The sequence below is a fragment of the Thamnophis sirtalis genome, unplaced genomic scaffold (genome assembly GCF_051295495.1).
Source record: "Thamnophis sirtalis isolate CommonGarterSnake01/CBP01778 unplaced genomic scaffold, rThaSir2_p1.2 scaffold_1, whole genome shotgun sequence".
Lineage (NCBI taxonomy): Eukaryota > Metazoa > Chordata > Lepidosauria > Squamata > Natricidae > Thamnophis > Thamnophis sirtalis.
The window spans coordinates 83,558,074-83,581,448 of record NW_028261381.1 but is presented as its reverse complement, the minus strand read 5'-3'; the positions used below and the strand labels follow the sequence as shown (position 1 = coordinate 83,581,448).

Genomic DNA, 23,375 nt, shown 5'->3' with positions numbered 1-23,375 from the left:
CTTGTTTAACATAAAGGATATTTTTTTCATTTACTGTTAGCAATATTTTAAATTTTGGTTCTCTTGTTAAAATGATATGTATGTTTATCTGTCAGGTTCATGCAGTGATAGAATTATTTTCAAAATATTTTGATAAAATTCATGAAAGTCAGGTGTTATTTTCTTCCTGTGCTTTCAAAGATTATATGTAATTATATTATATTTCCCTTAAAATGTTTAAAGTGTCTAGGACAGTGGTTCTTAACCTGTGGGTCGGGACCCCTTTGGGGGTTGAATGACTCTTTCACAGGGGTCGCCTAAGACCATCGGAAAACACATATATTTGAAAAAATACGGAAAAATAAAATAATTTTATGGTTGGGGGTCACCACAACATGAGGAACTGTATTAAAGGGTCACAGCATTAGGAAGATTGAGACAAACTGGTCTAGGAGAAAAAAAATCACAAACTGTAAAGATATCAGTGTGCATGCCAAGCTGAATCACTTAGTATTTCTTGCTTCAATACACTTGAAATTTTTGATTGTCAGTATACTGAATTAATTGAATGTATGCAGTAAGATCCCATTGGATCTCAAACCATATGCAGCATTATATTATAGATCGGGGGTTCCCAACCTTTTCTATATCCCGCACCCCTAGAATGCTTCTGATATATTCTCGCACCCCTTACAAAAGTAAAAAATTATATGCATATACTTATGCATATACACTACAATTTTGAAACTTCTAAACCCAAGTTTTTTCATCTCGCGCTCCCAGTTGAATTCCCCTGCTATAGATACTCTCATTCTGTGAGCTGAAGCTAGCACAATCTGTAATTCAGATATTAATTGGAATCCAAGGAGAGTGGGAAAGGGCCAACGTAATATGAAAATAATCAGTCATTGCTTATGTAACATCATTTACTATTTATATTAAAATTTATCATACATTTCATGTTTTTGTGTTCCATATAATTGCTTTGCAAATCATTGTATCCTTACAGTACATGAGCTTATATGGTGATGTAATGAAGGCATAGCTTCTAAAGAGATACTATATAACACTTGCCCCAATCCCTTTAAAATCTTTATGAATACATTACCTTGCACCCTTCAGTTCTCATAAATAGACCTTTCTAGAGAGTGCCTCATCTAATAATTAGCCTAAGTTTGAATTAGCCTGTTTTTGTTTCTATATATAGTGTACGTTCAATAGAGTGTACATACAAAAAATTGAGAAGAAAATGTATTATAAGAACCCTGTGGTCTAATGTATTGCTGTCTTGTCTGAAAATATTTGTCTTTATTAGTTCTTAAAGCAAAGACTACTTTTATGCCACTTGCAAATGTTGCATTTTGTTCATATTTCAATAAGCTAAAATAAAGGGGTGCAGTAACATATTTTGGTTTTGCACAGTTACTTAGATTGGAGTATTAATTGTTGTTCACTGTATTTATGTTTTGTGTTTCTTTCCTCTTGCCATTACTTTACCATTGACAACTTACTACTGAATAGGCATTTAAAATTGCATGTCCATACTGTTAGTACTATCAGATTTGGCCTTAATGAAAATATAAAATGAGTTAGTACCTAGAAGATCTGATTAATTTCTTTAACCTGTTTTATTTTATCCAGGGATATTTTGTGAAAATGATTAAGACGTAAACTTTCTGTAACCTATCATAGATGAAATATTATCCTAGACACCCTTATCCTCAAATTTTAATATAATTACTAGGAATTTTTTTTGCAAATTAATCTTAAATGTAGAAATCATTGCTTTATTACCCAAGAGTTTTTGTAGTTCAAACAAAGTGATCATTTCTACAACTTCTGCTTTTAATTTCCTTTTGAATTTCATGTTTAGAAATCTTCTGTTGACTCAACCATGAGTGAATATTCTCAGTGCATTGTAGCGCATAGTAAGAATGTCATGTACTTATACAGTGAAGTAGACTGATTGACTATTTGTACATAAATGTAGTTCTTGGGTTACAACTGCAATTATAACACTAATTTACATTGTTAAGCAATGCGGCCACAAAGTGTGTCATCACACTTTACCACCATAACTCCAGGATTATGTAGTTCGGTAATCAGGAAGAGGCGGAAATTCCAAGCAAAGAGTGCACGGGTGTGCTTAGGGCTGCGGGGCGGAGGGCTGGTACACACAGGTGCTATAGAGTGAGATGGGAATTGAATTGAATTAAATACTTTCTTTGGCCAAATGTGATTAGATACACAAGGAATTTGTCCATGGTGCAGAAGCTCTAAGTGTACATGCAAAGCAATAGAATAATGATAATCATAATAATAATACCAATAAGAGGGGGAGTGAAGATAACAGAAGGATAAATAAAGATATTTATTTTATAAAAGATAAAGGTCTGCAGGTGATGTGAGATGATGTCGTGCAGTGACTTCTAAGAGCAAGCTAGGTGGCGAGGGCCTCTACAGAGTGCAGATAGCAATAGCAATAGCCAGGGATGTAGGGTTACAATAACGTATGAGATCCTCAAGATCTCATTCTCCATAATGGAGCTCCCTGGGAGAAAAACCAGCAGGGTCAACTTATAGGAGAACTTGCAACCTTCCCTGCTGGTTTCCCCATTGACCTTCCTTGTTGGAAGCTAGCAGGTAATGTTACAAATGATGATCATGTGATCAGGCAGGCTACAATGTTGTAGTCACGAGCTGGATAACTGAGCACCCAGATCATAATCATGATAATGTGGGAATACTCCAATAGCTAAAACTACATACCACTGTAAGTCTACCCCCCAGGAAATTAAATCCACTTGAATTTTAAACAATAAATTGTTTAAATACTGAGTGCTCATAACGATTACTAGCATTCCATGATTTCTTGATTAATGATCCTGAAATTAGCTACAGTTAGGTCTATATAAAGTGCTGTATCACAACTATGCAAAGTAAATTTTGTATTAGTATGAAGTAGGAAGGGAAAAATGAAAATAAGCAGAATATTTCCTTGTGTTTTTTTTAAAGGATATTTATGTGTACTAAATATTAAAACAGTTTGTCTATTTATGCTTATGCTTTAGATTTAAGAGTTATATGGATTTCTGCTCAAATTTGTTCCAAAATCCGTTCTTTGTTCAGTAGACGCTCAGGCTTCTTGAAATATATCCTACTGGATATATTGTGTAGCTTTTCCTCCACTGTTTGTATTTTTAATTATAGAAAGTTCTCTGTGCTATTCAAACAGTTTATCTTTTAAGTGGCAATTATTGAAGTAAAAGTTGGCATTTCAGTGGAAAAAGGCGGAGGGAAATAGTGTTCTAAATAAAGCAAAATGACTCCTAAGTATAAACAGTAATCTGACATACATAGTAGGCAGTTTTGGGTTAAGTGTAACGTAATGTTCTCAGAATAACTAAATTTGACTGTGGGAACGTTGTCATTTATTGCTAGGATCACTAACAATGATAAAAGACATTTGTTGTTGCAAAGTTGTAATAGAATACTGTGCCTTCCTAGATGCCAGTTGGTTTAAACTGTTTTTATTCATTGATTTGTTAGATATTACATTCTGTCTTTTGTTCAGAGGCAAAATGTAACATACATAGCTCAGTTTTCTCTCATGTTTTCCCAGCCAGAAAGGGATGGTTTCTGAACTTCCAGTTGGCCTGTTGGGCCTGTTTTTCGCCCTCCCCAAGCTCTGAAAGCCTTTTCTGAAACCTAGGGAGGGTGAAAACGGCCTCCCCAGGACCTCCAGAGGTATTCCAGAAGCTGGAAAAGGATCACTTCTGAACTTCCGGTTGACCCATTGGGCCTGTAGAAAATACAGGTTGTGGTTGCAGCTCAATTAATCAATAATTTAAAAAGAATTTAATTCCAACTTGTGTGGCTGGTTCCAATGTAACCAATCATGAGGTATACATTTTAATAAAATGTTAATTTTATTTTTCCTTTAAGAATTTAATTTTAATTGTTTTTTATATCTAGTAATAAAATACAATTGTTTTTCAGTAATCCACAACAAAATAATGCTGTAATTCCATCAGCAGCTCCACCAGCTGTACCACTATTTAATATAATCTTAATAATTCATAAACCACATACAAGCAATTAAATTTTTCCTAAGTAAAGCTATGAACATCACAAGAACATGATTTTAAATTGAGCATCTGTGTCACATGCTTTAATTTCATGTGCTGCATATACTCGTATACAGCCCATCTGTAGATAAGCTGATCCATAAATTTTTAACCAAAATACTCTATAAAATGTACCACCACAAATAAGCTGACTCTTGAAATATTTGTAGTTTAAATTTTCACAATTGACTTCTTTGTGGGTAATTAATGGATAATCCATTTTTCATGGCATTTTTTTTAAAGTATTATCATATACATTTGGAATATAGGTAGTCCTCAGTTTATGGAACCAGAATTTGTGTTGCTAAGCATGAGAGTTGTTAAATGATTTATGCTCCCTTCAACAACCCTTTTTTGTCACAGTTGTTAAGCGAATCACTGTCATTGTTATAGGAAACACACAGTCATTAAGTAAATCCAGCTCCCCTATTGATGTAGTTTATGAAAAGCAGGCTAGAAAATTGCAAATAGCGAGTACATGATCTGAGATGCTGCAACTACCTTGAATACATATTGTTTGCCAAGCACCTAAATTTTGATCACATGCCTATAGGGCGGCTGCAAAGATTGTAAGTACAAAGAGCAGTCTTTAGGCACTTCTTTCAGTGTCCTTGTAACCTTTAATGGTCACTAAATGAATGGTTGTAAGTCAAGAATTACCTGTATTACTTTTTTAAAAGTATACTAATGGATAAGCCCACCTGCAGGTTTTTTGGATGTATTTTGACACCTAAAATTCTTGGCTTACTTACAAGTATTGGCAGTCTTTGACTTACAACACATTTTTTCACACTTACGACCATTGCAGCATTCCCATGGTCACCTGATCAAAATTGGGATGCTTGACAACTGGTTCATATTTGTGACAGTTGCTGTGTCCTGGGTCATGTGATCACTTTTTGCAACCTTCTGACAAGCAAAGTCAATGGGGAAACCAGATTCACTTAACAAACTGCTTACTAATTTAACAAGTGCATTGATTCATTTAACTGTGGTAAGAAAAGTCATAAAATGGGGCAAAACTCACTTAAATGTCTCACTTAGCAACATAAATTTTGAGCTCAATTGTGGTCATAGGTTGAGGACTACCTGTATCAAGAATTACATACTAGGAAATAATTAGCTTCTATATTATAGAGAAGAAAGAAAGGACATTTTGCTCTGGAAACTTCATCTGAATCAGAATGGTGTTACTGAGTTTTTGGAAATCTTTTATTATGAAGATGGAATTCTTTTGTTACAGCAGTTTTCTTCATTTCCCCTTTTTTAATTTCAGTTTAGTGAAGTCATCTGTTCTCTCTCATTTACTGTATCTGATAGAGACTCACCTCTGGAAGTCCAAACCTCTGGGCTGTTATTTTAGGCAACAGTTTGTAACTGCACAGAAGTACTGGTGCTACCATACCAGTTATATGGCTGCCTTCTTTCCTTTGATTTGTTTCTATCACTATAAAAATATTCCTTTTTGTTGAATAAATCACTTTAGTTTCCCTTTTTTTGTTTTTTATATATCTCTATATTTATTGTTTTTCTTTTCCTACTATATTTGCTGTTATATATGTTCTTAATGGTACATGCTGAAAGCTACATTTCATTTTTTAGTGAAAAACAGGATTTAGGACTAGAAACTTCTATTCATAATTTAGTTTATCTATTTAAAAATAGTAGCACAGATTGCTTCCAGCAAAAATGGATTTTTTAAGTTTTAAAAGAACTTATCCATTGCATATCCCTGTAAAACATGAAGTCCACCCTATTAGAAGAGGCGTATCAGTTAAGTACCAACGCCCTATTTCTAAGCATAAACATTTGAACATGCATTTCTCACATTCATGACAAATTTCTCTAGTTGTAATCTGGCTTTGGTGGAAGAGACAATATTTTCCTGTAACAGGTTATGAGCTCATTCCTCCAAAAATCAGTAATGTAAGATATTTCCATGGGCAATTTAGCTAATAACTCAGTAGAAGTCTGTATCTTAGTATCTTATCAGAACTTCATAAAAGTTCACATATTAGTACATTTCTCTACTGAGTCAATTTTTCCACTGTTTTTAAGGGTACATTACTGGTAGGAGTGTTTTGTGTAAGTGTTAAAATTTGTTTCAGTAATATTAAAAATTACTGGGTAGTTTTTGTATAAACTGGAGTAGTTTTATTTTGGTAGCGTTGCAAGAAAATGAGATTAGAATCGTAATGACATTTAAAAATGAATTTGTTGTAGATCGTTTATTCTCTCTCTCTCTCTCTCTCTCTCTCTCTCTCTCTCTCTCTCTCTCTCTCTCTCAAGAACGTTGTGTTGTATACCATGTTCTGAACACCAATGAGTTCTTTTGTTTTAGAAGTAACTGAGACGGACGTGATATGGTAGCTGATACATTGGGGAAGAATGGTGTAGCTGATGTAACAACAGCTGTGCTCAGTTAAAGTGTTTTGGAGCTGCAGTACAGTATGAGAGTGTTGTTTATGGCTAACATGACAAAACAATTGTGTGCATGGTTGTATTTATAATCCCAAAGGGAGATCAAGATTTTTAAGAATTACATGATTCCTTTAATTCTCTAAGAAACTTTTATAAATCTGTTTTTATTCATATGTATATTGTTGACTAAATTTTGTAATAAACTGTCCTTTTTGGGGAGGGATTCTTCCCCATTCCCCCCTCTGCATAAGCAGAGCGGCCTGCATATTCTAATTACATCTAGAAATATGTTTTATTGGCCTCCTATACTAGGGGACGCTGCAAGCTCAGGGTAGTTAAACTAATAAAAAATGGTAAGCACAAAAAGTTAACTCAGATTGAGAAATGGTATAGAATTATTAAATATCGCTCATCAGTCTTCATTCACAATTCTCTAATAGTGTTCCTATGCCTGACCTCTGTTTCCCCAGAGAAGGAGGAGGATTTTTATTCCTCTCCATGTGCGGAAGAGAACTGCTCTGGTAGCCTCAGGAATGGAGCTACATTTTCTTCACACTGCCAGAGTTCAGCTCTGCTCAGTAGACAGCTCTTTCAGCCAGCCTCCAGAAATGAGAGGGAGTCATTTCAACAGACAGCAGCACTTTGCAACCTTCCATACTGGCTTCCCCATTGACTTTCTGGGAAAGCTGGCAGAGAAGATTACAAATAGCAATCACATCATTGTGGGACACTTGGCCACAGGTCTACATGTAACAGGTTGCCAAGCTGTGATTGCAGGGGGGGGGGAGCCACATGATGTTTTATGATGGCTGGAAGTGCTTTATGGGCTGTTTAGTTCCCTTCCGGAGGTTGTTGTAACTTTGAGTGATTTTTAAATGACCAAATGTAAATCAGATAAATCTATACCTTTAACACGATCAAACAAAACATCTGTCTATCCTAGATTCTTGGGAAGTACTCAATAGGTGAATAAATATGCAAATTCCAATGTAAACATCTGGGTGATTTTGTGATCAACCATAATAATAATTAGTTATGCAATAATCATTCAGAATGTTCACCAAAGTTACTTCTTGATCAAAAATGTATGTTCATTCTCTCAGATTTGTTAAGATCTAAGTGTTCTTCCATATTTTCTTTTACAAAAGTCCTGATACTATTTCAACAAGAAAACACATTGAATCTCTATAATGGCTACTCCTGCTAGTTTTATCAGTGTTAGTTATATAGTTTACCAGTATTATAAATATTAAAATAAATTTAACAAATAATTATTAATGGACTAACGCTGAATTTATATTTAATCTTTCTTGTAATGTTCACGTTATGATTTTGTCATTGTTTGCATAAAAGAATACATGCACTAAAATATGAACAAAAATATTATTCTGAACACCTGTAACTGGTTCTCAGACTGTGAAGGATTTAAAGAGCAGTTGCATAAATAATTCAGTTTGAAGATTTATCTTGTATAAGTGAAAGGAACAGACTATAAGGAAAAGGAAGAAGGCTGAGAGGAAAAGATTGAGGAATTCTCTATCTCTCACTTGGTTCAAACATTGCACTTTGCAACAAACCACACAATGACTTTCTCTTTCCTTTTATATATACAAGTCAATTAAAGCTTTAGTGCATTTGAGAAGCTGTTCAGTTTTTGATTTTTAAAATATTTCATTGAATTATAATTTTAGATATTAGTGATAAAGTGCTATCATTTCATGTTTTAAATATTGCATGCTTTGAACTACGTCATTGGCTAATACAAATTAAAATGTATATGTCTATGGAGATTCTCAGTCATCCAGGTTGTCCCAAAAGTGCTTTTTCAAAAGGCAACTAGACTTATTTTTTTCCTTGAAACTTATATGTTATCAATATAAGTATATATAAACACATTTCATTCTTTCGGGCACTATTTCATGTATACAGAGTTATCTCATTTAATGTTTCATTTTTCATAATCAGTTTTATGTTTGTGAAGTTGTATGTTCTTATGATAATTGAACATTTTTGTATAAATAATATAAGGTTTTCCAAGCAATTTGAATAAGGATATAAGCTGAAACTGAAATCATTTTAACTAATTAAAGACTCTAACAGCAACTGTTCCAAAATCAGCACTGCTTGCCCCTTAATCAGAATGCATTGGACAATAAATGGTTCCTCCACAGTCCCACTATGCAGATGGTGATAAAAGCTTTAAGCTTTTTGAAACATGCTTCATGTATTCCTCCTCTATTGTTTTAACAGCTGTCACACTTGGCATACTCATTGCCTATTCAATTTGTGAAGGTGACAACTTTTATTTTTGGAGTTAAAAATCCCTTCCTTTTAAGATTTCATTCCTAGGAAATAAAGTGTGACAAATATTGCTGTAAAAATATTGGCTTTATTAAATTCTCTTAGTATGTTTCTGGTTTAAGTTTCTTCAGTGGTATTTAAGATTACTGTACTGTTTTTCTTGTAAAATTTGCCGATGCAGTATAGCTATATAATGAGGAGCTGTTTTACCAATAAAGCATTTTTAGATAATATAACTATATGATATTATTTATAATATGTCATTTCAATTTTGACATAGTAGAATTCTTTGGAAGTCAGATTCGTGTTATCTTTTGAAACCCATATTGCCAGTAGGGTGTTCCTTCTGTTAGTTTGAGGGATTGCTGGACCTGTTATTCCTCCTCTTTGCTATTAGTACTTATTTATATGCCTTTTAAAATGCTAACTACTTGGTTTTATAGTTGCAAAAGAAATCATGATTTGGTTCAGGTTAATCCAGAAGAAGGTACAAACAAACGAGCAGTTGCAACAACGTTGAAAAGAAGAGATGTGTGCATTCTGAATTCTAGAGAATTAATTAATTCTGTTAATAATAGCTGTATGAGTATTTATTTGGACAGTTAATCTAGATCAAGGGTGGTCTACTTGTGGCTTTTAATGTCAACATTTTTTCAGAAGTTATTTACTATTGCCTACTTCTAGGACTGAGAGAATGAGTGATTGGCCCAAGGTCACCCAACTGACTTTGGGCCCAATGTTGGACTAGAACTCACGGTCTCCTGGTTTCTAATTTGGTATCTTAACCAGTGGTGGAATTCAATTTTTTTTACTACTGGTTCTGTGGGCGTGGCTTGGTGGGCATGGCTTGGACATGGCAGGGGAAGGATACTGTAAAATCTCTATTCCCTCCCCACTCCAGGAAAAGGTTACTGCAAAATCCCAATTTCTTCCTGATCAGCTTTGACTCAGGAGCCAGAGAATAGATGGGGGTGGGGCCAGTCAGAGGTGGTATTTACTGGTTCTCCAAACCACACAAAATTTTCGCTAGCAATTCTCCAGAACTGGTCAGAACCTGCTGAATACCACCTCTGATCTTAACCACAACATCAAACTGGCTCTCTATAAAAAACTGCAGGGATTATTCAGGCCAGGAGTCAACACTTACTAGAAGGCACATACATATATAGCAAAGATGGGTTCCTACCAGTTCAGATTGGTTCGGTCGAACCAGTAGTGGTTTGGCGATCTGGGTCGCTGGAAGCAGCAGCAACCCAGGCCTGCCTCACCCCCAAACCAGTTTTCCTACAGGGCTGCCATCTTTATTTTTGGTTCTGCGCGTGTGCAGAACAATTGTAATTGTACAAATGTATTTTTTTTCTTTTTTTAACATGCACATGCACAGAGCAAAATTTTTGTGTGCACTGAACCGGCAGTAATTCCGGAAGCAACCCATCCCTGATATATAGCTTTCCTTTCCCCATTATATATGAAATTACATTGATTGCACAAAACCATACATTCCTAAGGAGTATATTCCTTTAGTAATTTTAATAACCAATTAATTATAGCTGGGAGAACGAATGAGTTTTTATTTATGAGTTATCCTAGAACAAGGGTGTCTACTTTTGGCCTTTAAATGTCAATGAGCTATAGGCTCCCAATACCACATGCTAGCCATAACTGCAGGGAGATGAAACTCGGCAAAAAGAGCAACAGGTTGCCCACACCTGACCTAGAATGAATTTTATAGTTAATGATCTAAAGTTATTACTCCATATTTAAAGTGAGTGTTTCTGTTACATAGCTTGCTGTAAAGAATGCAGCTGATTCTTTTGTAAAATATGTAGAAATTACAGTATCTCTTCTTTTAGATATTACTTTGTCTAAACATATTCAGCAGACATAGACAAAATACAGTGGAATTAGATAATAATAATGATTATTTTTCAATAATTTTTAAGAAATAGATTTGTAGACATATTAAGTATTGACGCTATTAAATTATAACACAGTGTTCTTTTTATTTGTTATATAGCTTTATGCCAGTATATACAGGCCTCTAAAGCCCAAGATGGTGGTGGCCGTTTCATTTCAAGTTCAGCAGAAGGTAAAAACCAGGAGGAAAAATAATCAAAACTCTGGTTCATATTTCTTTTCTAGTATTTCTGTCCCTTGACCATCTGTGCCTTCTTGATTTTTCTTCACAGAATTGTTTTATAACGGATGATGGATTCCAGCCTTATAAAAACCAAATAAAATTAAAATTGATGCTATGTATATTTAAAGTTTTTATTTAAGTTTTGCATCTTTTATCAATATGTGCTTTTCCTAACTAATTTGAAAGTGGGAATTGGTTTTAAAGTACAAATAAATATTTAAAATAAATGAAGTAGCTTGTGTTACATTTATATAAGGAAAAGCGCAATGAGATAATTATATGCAAGGCACTAGCAATACTATAATTTCATTCTGCTTCCTCTTTCTTGCTAATAACTACTTTGCACTTCCTGCTTCTATTAAAAGGACTAAATTCAAATATTTCTTTACTTCCTAATTATGTTCTTTCTAGCATCTACATTAATAACGTTTGAATGAAAATACTGTGACTGATCACTTCTTTTTCAATTTTTCAGGTGAAAATTTTGAACAAACTCCATTAAGACGCACATTCAAATCCAAAGTTCTGGCTCGTTATCCAGAAAATGTAGAATGGAATCCCTTTGATCAGGATGCCGTGGGAATGGTTGGTAATTTATATTTTACACCCCATTTTTGCTCTTGAATCAATATGGTGTGATGATGAATATATATATATATATATATATATATATATATATATATATATATATATATATATATATATATATATATATATATATATATATATATATATATATATACTTAAAGTCACAACCCCTGGTATGCCCAAGTGTGGGAGGAAGGTCACACTTCCACTCTCTGTCATTAGGCTCGTCACAAGAGTCCATCCAGACAGAAACCCAATATTTTTACTGTTGCCTTTGTTATATTTGTGTTTTTATTTGTGCTGATAAATAAATAAAGGAAGACTAGTATATGGCTAGCTGATGAGAGCTAAATAGCTTGAAATAGATCTATACTAGTCTTCCTTTATTTATTTATCAGCACAAATAAAAACATATATATATATATATATGTCTGTTAAACAATCACTACATTTTTCAGAATTGTATGCACCTCTGTATCATTTTCTGGATTCTGCTTCCATCCACATATACGTATATGCAATAAAACAAAATATAGCACATGTCTGATGTTGAACATAAACTTCAAACTACCTTCTATACCTACTTATCCAGTACTTAAACTACAACTGAGGTACAGAACATGTACCCTTTCGATTGCATATAGATTGTCAGCAATTATTTTTCATCCCTTTGGGTTCCCCAAGAATTAGAACAGGACCAAAAATTCCTAGGAGTATTTAAGATATTTATTTTAAAGTTATTTATTTTAACTTTAATCTGTTAAATAACTTAAGAATGAACACTATTCCATAAAATAAAGTGAAACGAAATAAAGATTTGTCTCCCAAATGATAGAAAAAGGAGGAAAAGTCAATTTAGAGATGCAAAATGTCATATAGATAAAATCTTTTTATCTCGTCCCAACTCTGTCATTTCCCCATGATCTATTTTAAAGGTTTTTCTTCTTACCTGTTTAAATGATAGAGAACTACTTTAGGGCACAACTATAGGTTTATAGTTGGTTTATAAGTTCCTTAAATACAAATGAGATAGTTTTGTCTGGGTGCATGTCTGTGTAGCATGCTCATCATGTTTATTTTTAATCTGTGGGAAAGAATTACAGTTTTTAGAGGGTTTTTTTAGTGTTATAGCTAAGACAAGATGAGCACTTTGGTATTTTTACCAATATTTTAAAAATTGAAGCTTATTTTATTTGCAGAGGAAAAAATGGAAAATGTGAAAAAAAGCTTAAAATTAATATTTGTAAATTTGGGGTGGGGTTAAGACACTAATGTGAATAGAATTCAGAATAAGAATTTTCAGAGCAGTTATAAAGTTAAATCCACTTGTTCTAATATGTGGCAAATTAAATAGTACTAATAAATATGTTGACCACAAATCTGTCTCTCTATTTTAAGAGGAACAAGTGCCCATTTACATTTCTGTCTATTTAATGATGGTTTGGAGGCATTTTTAAAAATAATAGGAATGATTTTGGATTCAAGATTTTATTTCCCTGTTTGACATTTTAAGGAATATATAAGGCTGTAGATTTGATCAAAAGAGGTTGTTCATGGGAATATGAATGCACTATTTGTCTACAACTCATTAAATCAGCCACTTCTCACTGATGAAACACAGTCCTAATACAGTGCAGCATTTGTGCCCTTGTATGTTCCAAAGCACCTCTCCTGAATTGAATCTAGAGCATTGTGCAGTCTTATTCCAAATGAAATCTGATGGTTTTGAACCTGAGCTGTTCCTTTACTTATTTGAATTATATTGGGTGTGGTTTTTATAACTTCTTCAGTATCTTTACTCCTCTTGCACTATATCTCACAGTATTTTGAAAGGTTTGGCTAATAATTTTTTTTGGGGGGGGGGATGTTGGGAGACTGCAAATGGGAATGAGGACAAAGGAAAGGTTTCTTCTATAAATATGAACCGTAGGAAGAAACATAAGATTCAAATCAATTTTAATACTGAGAGTTAAAAATGTATTCAAGTAAGTGGTATATAATTTTTTCTCTCCAATTTTTCTTTCTCTCTTACCTAGCTATGTATGCCTAAAGGTCTGTCTTTCAAGACACAAGCTGATGCCAGAGAACCTCAGTTTCATTCATTCATCATTACACGTGAAGATGGATCACGGACATTTGGATTTTCTCTAACGTTTTATGAGGAAGTTACCAGTAAACAAATCTGTAGCGCAATGCAGACATTGTATCTCATGCACAATGCGGAATATGATATTCTTCATGCTCCATCCACCAATGATAAAGATAACCTTAGCACTATAGAGGATTGTAATGGTACTTCTGTATCGAAACTACAGCGATTTAACTCATACGACATTAGTAGAGACACGCTCTATGTCTCTAAGTGTATTTGTCTGATCACTCCAATGTCTTTCATGAAGGCATGTAGGAAAGTGCTTGAACAACTCCATCAAGCTGTAACTTCACCTCAGCCACCACCATTACCATTGGAAAGCTTTATCTACAACATTCTGTATGAAGTTCCTCTCCCTCCAGCAGGAAGATCTCTAAGGTTTTCAGGAGTTTATGGACCTATAATCTGCCAGAGGCCAAGCACCAATGAATTGCCATTATTTGATTTTCCAGTCAAAGATGTTTTTGAGTTACTCGGAGTGGAGAATATGCTTCAACTCTTCACCTGTGCTCTTTTGGAATTTCAGATATTGCTTTATTCACAACGTGAGTATAGCTGTTTTAAATCTCAAATGATGGGCAAGTTCATTAAAATACTACATTGTTGTTGTTGTTGTGTAGTCAGATGTTTAGACCGGATTTGGCATTTTTATTTGCCTGTCAAGCCCTTCCCAAAGACCTAGGATAGGCAGATGTTGTTTGATGATGTTAAAGGCATCATTACAGGAAGTGAACTATTTTGTAATTGACTGGTGATAATTATTGTTGATCAGACAGTCAGCCAGATGTTTAGACTGGATTTGGCAATTTTATTCACCTTTTAAATTCTTCCCAAGGACTTGGGATAGGCAGATGTTATTGTTTGATGGTGTTAAATGTATTGTCATAGAATGTAAGCTGTACCAAGTAAAGCTGCCTTTTGTAATTCACCAATAATGATTTTGTCAATGCCAATTGTGTTCAAGTGATGCTACAGATGTTTTGGGATTTCACCCAAGGTATCTATTACCATTGGTACTATCTTTGCTCTTTTGCTACAGACATTCTTCTATTTACAGTTTGTTTGGTTTTTTGCTCCAGTTCTTTGTCTTCTCTTCTGATGTCTCCAGGTACTACAGGATTCACTATCCTGACTTTTTAATCTTTCTTATCGATAATTGTTAAGTCTGGGATGCTTTTGCCAGCTACTTGTCTGTTGGAGTGCTAAAGTCCCAGGGTACTTTAGTTTCTTCATTTAGTTCACTTTGTCTATTTGGTAGTCCCACCAGTTTTCTATTTCTTAGTTTTGTTTTATTGGCTTTCAATAAATGAGTGGTCCCGAATGAGAAAATGTAATTGGTCGTTTTATTTTTTGCCTTTTCTTACCAAACACAGAATAAAGACTTGAACTTAACTCTGAGCAGCTACTTAGAATATGTATATTTTATCATGCTTCACTTGTTTTAAAATCTTTTGAAAGGGAAAAGGCTGTTTTCCATGAATATCTAAAATAATCCAATAAAGTTTCAAAGACACAAGATATGGCTTTATTCCTTGCCCTGCTTCATGCTGAAGCAGAAAAAAATAAAACGGAAAAGTCTACCAAACCAATATAGTCATAATTTAAAAGCATGCAAACTAATTTTCTACACAAACATTTGCATAATAATGTGTTCATTTTGCTAGATTCTGTAATGAAAAAGTATTTGACCAAATATATATTGCACGATTGGTAACCTGTGCAAAATGTCTTCAGGTAATATTTGGCTGTTGTTATAATGTTGCACTGCTTTATCAAAGTCTCAGCCAGTAGCAACACCTGGGAGATCCCCAGGGGACACCAGGGCTATAGCTCTGTTGGGAAGCTTAAGAAACATCTCAGAAGAAAGTTATGTCTACATATCATTATTAATAAACATGTTCTTAAAAGTGATGTTGAGAATGCTACATCAGAGATGTTGCTGCTAGCCTTATGCAGTACAAACTGATTGTCTAGTTTGCAGTTTAGTATGTTGTATGAACCTAATGAATAGGTTTATTCTACTCCTCACATAGGCATGGATGTTGGATGACTTTTCCTGTCCTACTTTCCCTGTCTTAGATTGGGGAATTGAAAAACTCCTCTTTACTAAACTGCACTGGATTTAGTATATTGGACTTTGGTCCATAACCACAATGAAGAGGCATTTATCCTGCAGTGAATTGATTCAGTCTGATTCCAATAATTGTAAAAATTTTGGAATCCAGCAATAATTGTAAAAATTTTGGAATTGGCTTAGAGATAGAACGGGGAGAATTAATTGCCACTTTGATTCTGAGTACAATTCAAGGTTCTGGTTTTGACCTTTAAATCCCATAATGACATGCTGATGTTCAGAAAGTCCCTCAAGATCTGGCTTCATCATCAGACTTGGGGATTCCAGGGAACTGATAAAATCCTTTGACGGTTGTATCACGCTCTCCTGTGCCTTGTGATTTTTTTTTTTAATGACGACTGCTTTATACTTCTAATATTGATTGTTTTATGTATTTATTATTTTAATTGATTGTTCTACACTGGCAGCCCCTAACCTCTCCAACTTTGTGGACTGACAGGGGGGAGGGGATGGTTCCATGTGAGCAACAGGTGCACATATCAGCAGCACACGCAAATCCATGAAATTTCGTACACGAGCATGAGCACCTGCTGCTCGCACAAATGGAGATGTGCACACAAGTGGGAACACCTGCTGCTTGTGCAAGCAGAGCTGCGCACACCTCTTCTCTTGCCCACCACTTGCACAGCCTGGTTTCCACGACCCGGGGGTTGGAAACTCCTATTATACACTCCCCAGGGACACTTTTTGTGAGATGGGAAACCATATAAATGTGATAAATAAATAAGCTCTTTCCCTCTGCCCCCCAATAATTGTAATATATAGTAACTTGTGCTATTGAAATCATGTTGTATTATGAGGTATATGGTTAGTTGCTATAGAAATAGAACTAGCCAAATAGTCATTTGGTTTGATACAGTATAATAGAGAAAATCTATGTGGTAGCTAAGAGTCAATTTAGTGGGACATAATCAATGAAATAAAATGTGATAAGGCATGATTTTTTGGTGTTCTCTCTGTACGGTGGGTTGCAGGTGGGACACCTCGGTACGCTCGTACCGGTGCCTGCCAGAAGCAGCAGCCACCGTACCGGAACGGTGCTTTGGAGGGCCCGCCCTCATTCCTTACCTGTATTTGGAGGAAATGGGCCATCTGCGCATGCATGTGCAGTGTACAGCGCCTGTGCGACGCTCTGAGTAAAGAGCTTGTCAGCTTGAACGTTCAAGACCAAAATACAGTTTGGCCTAGTACAATAGGCCTGAACCAACTGAAACCTGTAGGAGTACAGAACTATTTTCTACATCCAGACCTAAGCAGCATGTACTACCCAACAGATATTTTACATTCTTTTTTGCATCAATTTGAAGGTGTATCATTTAATACTATTAATAATAATACTTTCATTATAATAATTATAATTATAACAATATTTCATTATTTATATATTTTACATATATACATTACCTTATATACTTTTATTATTTTATTACTAATACATGCACACACATACCGTATTTTTCGGAGTATAAGACGCACCTTTTTCCCTCAAAAAAGGGGCTAAAAATCTGGGTGCTTCTTATACACTGAATACAGCATTTTTTTGCCTCTTGAAACCCCGCCCCTTCACCAAAATGGCTGTGCATAGCTTGTAGGAGGCTTTCAGAGAGCTCCTGGGGGCTGGGGAGGGCAGTAATGAGCAAAAAAATGGGCCGTTTTTTGCTCAATTTTGCTCCCCCAGCCCCAGGGAGCACTCTATAAGCTTCCTAATGCCCTTTTTTGAGAAAAAACGGACCATTTTTTGCTCGTTTTTGCCCCCCCCCATCCCCCAGGAACACTCTACAAGCCTCCTAAGAGTTATTCATGCCCTTAAAAAAAAAACGGCCTGTTTTCACGAAAAACAGGTTGTTTTTGGGAGGTTTGCAGAGTGCAAAAACTTCAAAATCTTGGTGCATCTTATACTCCAGTGCATCTTATACTACGAAAAATATGGTACATACATTTTGTCATAGAGCTTACACACTACCATTACAAGACTAGACAAAAGAAATATATGGTAAATAAATTTCTGAACCAGGCTTCAAAGTTAATAATAATGGTACTATTGATTAATGACTTGTATTAAAACGGAACATGAAACTTATAGGAGAATATTTTAAATGTGATGTTTTATTATTTATACTCATTACTTATTAAGATTGGAGTTTGTTAGCTTTATTTGGATTGTGTAGCATAAAAATTATATTAAAGTTAAGCTTTAGGAGCTAAAGGTAGTTAGTTAAAGTATAGTCAGGGCTGATTACTGAGCTTACAATTACTAAAGACATACAGTGCTTCAGTGTTGAATGAAAGTTCCTGCTAAACTCAGGAATATTTTGCAAAATTCTGTATATTTAAATATTTTAACTGTTCGGTTTTCAATGTCTTCTGAATAAAGCAGATGATTTTTAATGGTTGTTTTTAAAAACTACCTTGATAAAATTTCTCAGGTATTCAGGTATTAGATAATACCTGAATAGAAGTGTACAATGCTTACTAAAAATTAAATCCCACCAAGTTCATTAGATACTGAATTAATAACCTTTAGTGAAAAAAATATTGATAGAAGTCACTGAGTTTTCCAATTATCTCATTATTAAAATATTCAAATTGAGCTTAGTATGATTTTTGGAGGGTTTTCAAAGCAAAATGTGGTTGTTTTTTTTCAGATTTCTTCTTCTATATATGCTAAATATATATTAAGATTTGAGAATAATATTTCTGGGGCAGGAGTTGCATCAGGACCAGGGTTTATTGGTGAATCTGCTATGGCTGTATTTGTTCTAAATTGTTATCCAGGGAATGCATAATGACAAACGTAGTGTAGTGACGATGTATCAGCAAGGTGCATGTATTCAAGTACTGCATAGCAGTAGTTTGGGAGGAAAGAGGTGCCTCAGCGGTCACATATATTCCATAGCTACAATACTATAATTGTGAGTGCCAATTCCTTCTGTGTTTTTTGCATTAATTAATGTAAGCTTTCAAATATGCATTTGACCTAAATCTAAATATTAATTGTATTAATAGTTTCACATCTATGTGTATATGTATTAGGATTGTTTTTAATCACTTACTTCCTCTCCCAGTTTAGAGCACAGTATGCAGCTTTCTGGCAGTTCTGAGAAATAACTGTTGAGCTAGGTGAAGGAATTGTTTTTATCTTAAAATTTCTCAAATTTCTTGTCTCAACAGTGTTCTCCTCTTTTATAGTGCTTATCAGAGTTTTAGCTGCTCCAACCATGATTTCCAACAATCAGATTCTTTCCCCCAGGTTATATAGGATCCAAGCCAATGAAATAGTTTCACCAGTAGACTGATAATACTATAGATTTCAAACATATTATGCTGGGTAGCAACAGAAAGTATAGTTGTTTCCTCCGTCAAGATCATACTTCTATGTATATTGAACTCAAATAATGTCATTGGGACCTATGATACATTCATTGTGATTGATCACATTTCTGAGTGGTAAGATAAAATAAATCTGTGGCTTAGCCTACAGCAGTGGTTCCCAAACTTGGCAGAGCTGGCTGGAGAATTCTGGGAGTTGAAGTCCACAAGTCTTAAAGTTGCCAAGTTTAGGAACCACTGGCCTACAGTAGTTAAGCTATGTGAACATATGCTGATTATGCGGATTAAAATAAAGGATGTTCTTAAGATTAGTACAATGATATTATGAATAGGCTTTATGAATATTGTAATTGAAACAATTATTTCATGTAGTATTAAAAAACCCCAGGGGGTATGACTTAATCCATTGAAATTACAATACCACATAGCAGATTCCGTGGATTTGACAGAACCTCTATCCCTTCACCCTGCTGGTATACTTACAATACAATAGATCAGTGGTGGGTTCTGGATCCCGTCGCAACTGGTACGCTGTGACGGGGCCGGGCGTCCACCACAGGCACGCGCGCTGTGCACGCCTGCACATCCAGTGCCCTGCAACGCTCCAGCTGCTCAGTGAAGATCTCACAGGTGTCGTATGCTCTGTAAGGAACAAGGGCGGGCAGGTGGGCCCTCCATAGCACTGTTCCGGTACCGTGATGGCTGCTCCCAGCTGCCACTGGTACATCCATACTGGGGCGTACCGGCCAGAACCCACCACTGCAATAGATGTTAAGAGAAATAAAAAATTACCTGTCTCCATTCAATCAAGTTAATATAAAAATGGCATCCTTAAAAAAATACTTATTTTCTTATTTATAATTTGGATTGTACAATAATATGTATATTATACATACATACATACATACATACATAGTACATAGACATAAAATACACATTTTATTTCATATTGAGTCCCTATTCTTTAACAACTTTAATATTTAATTTTTAAGATGCAAATAATTCAATCTATCTTTTTTGCATTTTCATTCAATCTATTTGTTTCCTAGAAGTCAGTGAATAAATGCTCTGTTTGTGCCAATCAAATTTTGAGGATAATTTTCAAAGGATTGTTTTCAATTGATCTGCTTTTTTAGATTACCAGAGACTGATGACTGTGGCAGAGACAATCACAGCACTGATGTTTCCATTCCAATGGCAGCATGTCTATGTTCCCATCCTTCCGGCCTCTCTCCTACATTTTCTAGATGCTCCTGTCCCATATTTAATGGGATTGCACTCTAATGGGCTTGATGACCGGTCTAAACTCGAGCTCCCTCAAGAGGTGAGAAATTTTTTATCAAGCTTAATTTCACTGCTTGTTCAAAGTTAGAAAAAAAGAATGCTGAATACATTTCAAATGTATTTTTGCTGTGCGCATGAGTCCTTAGAAGAAGAGTGATAGTTTACTAAGGGAGGAAATGCCTTGTAACCAGAATCATCACTCATCTATTCTTTCCTCAACCTCTTCAAACCCTCATTATTTGCTTAATAGGACAACCGCTCCTATGATTAGCCTATGGCTTATCAATATATCAGGAGGAATTAAAATTTCTTCTGCTTTCTGTTGCTCTGTTGAGGGGAAAAACAGCCAGATAGTATATTGCTGCCATTGGAAATCACTGTGGAGAGAGTGAAGTGGGAATACTTAAATGTTTTTGCAACAAGGGAAATAACTATTTTTATATTGAGTATGGAATACTTGTGATCCTTTAGATCAGTGGTCCTCAATGTGGGCTATATTTTTAGATATAATTATAATAATCATATCAGCAACAGAGATATTACAGAGATATATTAGATGGGGGGGCATAAGAAAAAAAAAGGTTGCATTGTTTTACATTATTTTTGTTCTTAAATTTCCATGTCTTTCACTAAATAAAGAGCATATTTCAAACAGATGCTGCTAAATGTTTAACCTCTGCTTATGATTACTTACCTCTCTTCCTACTTTAATTTTTAGGCAAATTTATGTTTTGTGGATATAGACAACCATTATGTTGAGTTGCCAGAAGACTTGCCTCAATTTCCAAATAAGCTTGAATTCATTCAGGAAGTCTCTGAAGTACTTATGGCTTTTGGGATTCCACCTGAGGGAAACCTACATTGTAATGAAAGTGCCTCCAAGATGATGAAAAGTCTCAGGACCTGTGACATAGTATCTGATAAGAGAAATGGCAACATAGGAGGACCAACTATGAATTCTTACGAACTACTGAAAGAAAATGAAACCCTAGCAAGACTGCAAGCGCTTGTTAAAAGAACAGGAGTTAGTCTAGAAAAGGTAAATTGCATAATAGTTACAGGGGTTCTGCAACAGTACATGCATGATTAATGTAGGATTGTTCGGAAATGTTATCTTGAACTAACAGCGCCATCCTTGGTGGTCACATGAATGTTTTAAATCAGTCAGTCCCTGGACAGGGAGTCAGAAAAGCAAGTTGATTATGGTGACAATGGAGACCTGCTCATGTTGTTTATGTGTTGACATCGCACATGTGCACAAAGAGGCAAAGCTTTGATCACCCAGCTGCAATTGCTGCCTTGCTCCCCCATGCCCCCCCCCCCCGGACATTGCTGGCTAATTAGCTTTATTCCCAGTCTACCTATATACTGTCTACTAAACTTAAAAGCTTGCTACCTATAAAGATAATAATGAGATTGTTTCATTAATTTGGTAAGCATTTTCTCACCGAATTTTCAGGATGTTTTCCTCCTAATTTTTTCTTCCAATTTGTCAGTGGCTAGGTACCAGTTAACTATTTCTTAGATGTTGACACAAAAAAGAGTGCTTTTCTGATATGTCAATTTTTCCCTTTTATTTCTTCATTATACTATTAAGGAGTAAGGACAACCTGTTTAACACTCATAACAGCACATTTTGGTACTAAATAACATGTGATATATTTGATAATGTATACTGTAAATAGACTATGCATTCTCTTCTATTAGAAGGTTTATGTGGAATAATGAATGGAAACTGGCTACTAAATATATCAAATATGACTGTTTTCATCTTTTTTAAAGACAAATAAGTAAAATCTAATTGTGAGGTGGGGGGAAGTATCACAGAATCTCAAAAAAGAAGTATGTACTGTGTTTCCCCGAAAATACGACATGTCCTGCTATTAAGGACAGGCCTGGTTTTCGAGGTGGGTGTAAATATACACCCTCCTCCCAAAATAAGCCCTAGTGAAAGGGTGCCATGGCAAGTACAGGAGGAAGCCCTTTCCATCCCCGGTCACCTCAGCGTTTCTTGGCTCCTTAATCGGATCAGCAGCGGGTGCTGCTCAGGCCGTGGCCTCTGGCAAGTGCGGCTGCTTTTGCCATTAATTGCGGCCACAAAAGCAGCAGGAGGCCAAGTGATGCACTCCACGTGCCTTGCAGTGGCCTTTCGAAGGGTACTGTAGCAGCAGCTATCCACAATTTTTTTGATCATTATTTCATCCCGACCCACATGGCCCAGTGAGCCACATGGATTGGGACAAAATATGGGTAAAAAAATTGTGGATAGCTGCTGCTACAGTACCCTTCGGAAGGCCGGCTTGAGTCTCCTGCTGCAAAAGTGGCTGCCCCCGAGACTGCTTTTGGGAGAGGAGGCAAAGGGGAAGCAATCAGCTTCATCTCACCCTTGCCCTCAGCCCCCCCTTCGGCTGAGCTCAAGCAGGGAAGTGGCCCGCAGGGTTTCAGGAGCAAAGTTGAGGCTGACAGGAGTCAGGGCAGGGCGGAAAGTCCAGTGCGGCCCCAGTGCTCTTCTTTCCTTGGGAGTGGGAAATGGCATTCCCAGGAAGGATGGGTATGTCGGTATGTGTATAAAAAATACAAAGCGAGGGATCCAGCAGCTACGCATTAAGGAATTTTTGTGAAACGTTATGCCTACACGCAAAGTTTGGCAAGGGAGGGAGAAGAGATACTTCCCTCTCTTGGCAGTGTTTTGCTTGAAAATATTTGAGAATCAGACCAGAGAGAAGGAAGAATGAGCCCTGCGAGGAGATGCTGCCGCCTGCAGAGACACAGACAGAGCGAAGTTCATTGAAGACCTCTCCAGTCAGCCCACAAGACCATCTGAAGGTGGAGGGGGGGAGATTTCATGCACAGCAGCAGCAGCGTCTTCTCACAAGGCTTCTTCCGACATCCCCAGTTGTATGGATTTCCATGCTTTCC

At 35.7% G+C, this 23,375-nt stretch overlaps 1 protein-coding gene across 8 annotated transcripts in view; it reads left to right on the top strand.

Annotated features, from left to right (window-relative positions):
- DENND5A (DENN domain containing 5A) overlaps nucleotides 1–23,375 on the top strand; it is a 70,815-nt gene that overhangs the window by 2,588 nt on the left and 44,852 nt on the right. For 6 of the 8 annotated variants that reach the window (XM_087717851.1, XM_087717841.1, XM_087717819.1 and 3 more), the window contains exons 2-6: nucleotides 10,846–10,917; nucleotides 11,444–11,553; nucleotides 13,593–14,253; nucleotides 20,309–20,496; nucleotides 21,175–21,495. In XM_087717851.1, coding sequence (XP_087573977.1) covers nucleotides 10,846–10,917; nucleotides 11,444–11,553; nucleotides 13,593–14,253; nucleotides 20,309–20,496; nucleotides 21,175–21,495 — 1,352 coding nt within the window. The remainder of the gene's footprint in view (nucleotides 1–10,845; nucleotides 10,918–11,443; nucleotides 11,554–13,592; nucleotides 14,254–20,308; nucleotides 20,497–21,174; nucleotides 21,496–23,375) is intronic. The other 2 variants (XM_087717846.1, XM_087717824.1) reach the window with 1 other exon arrangement.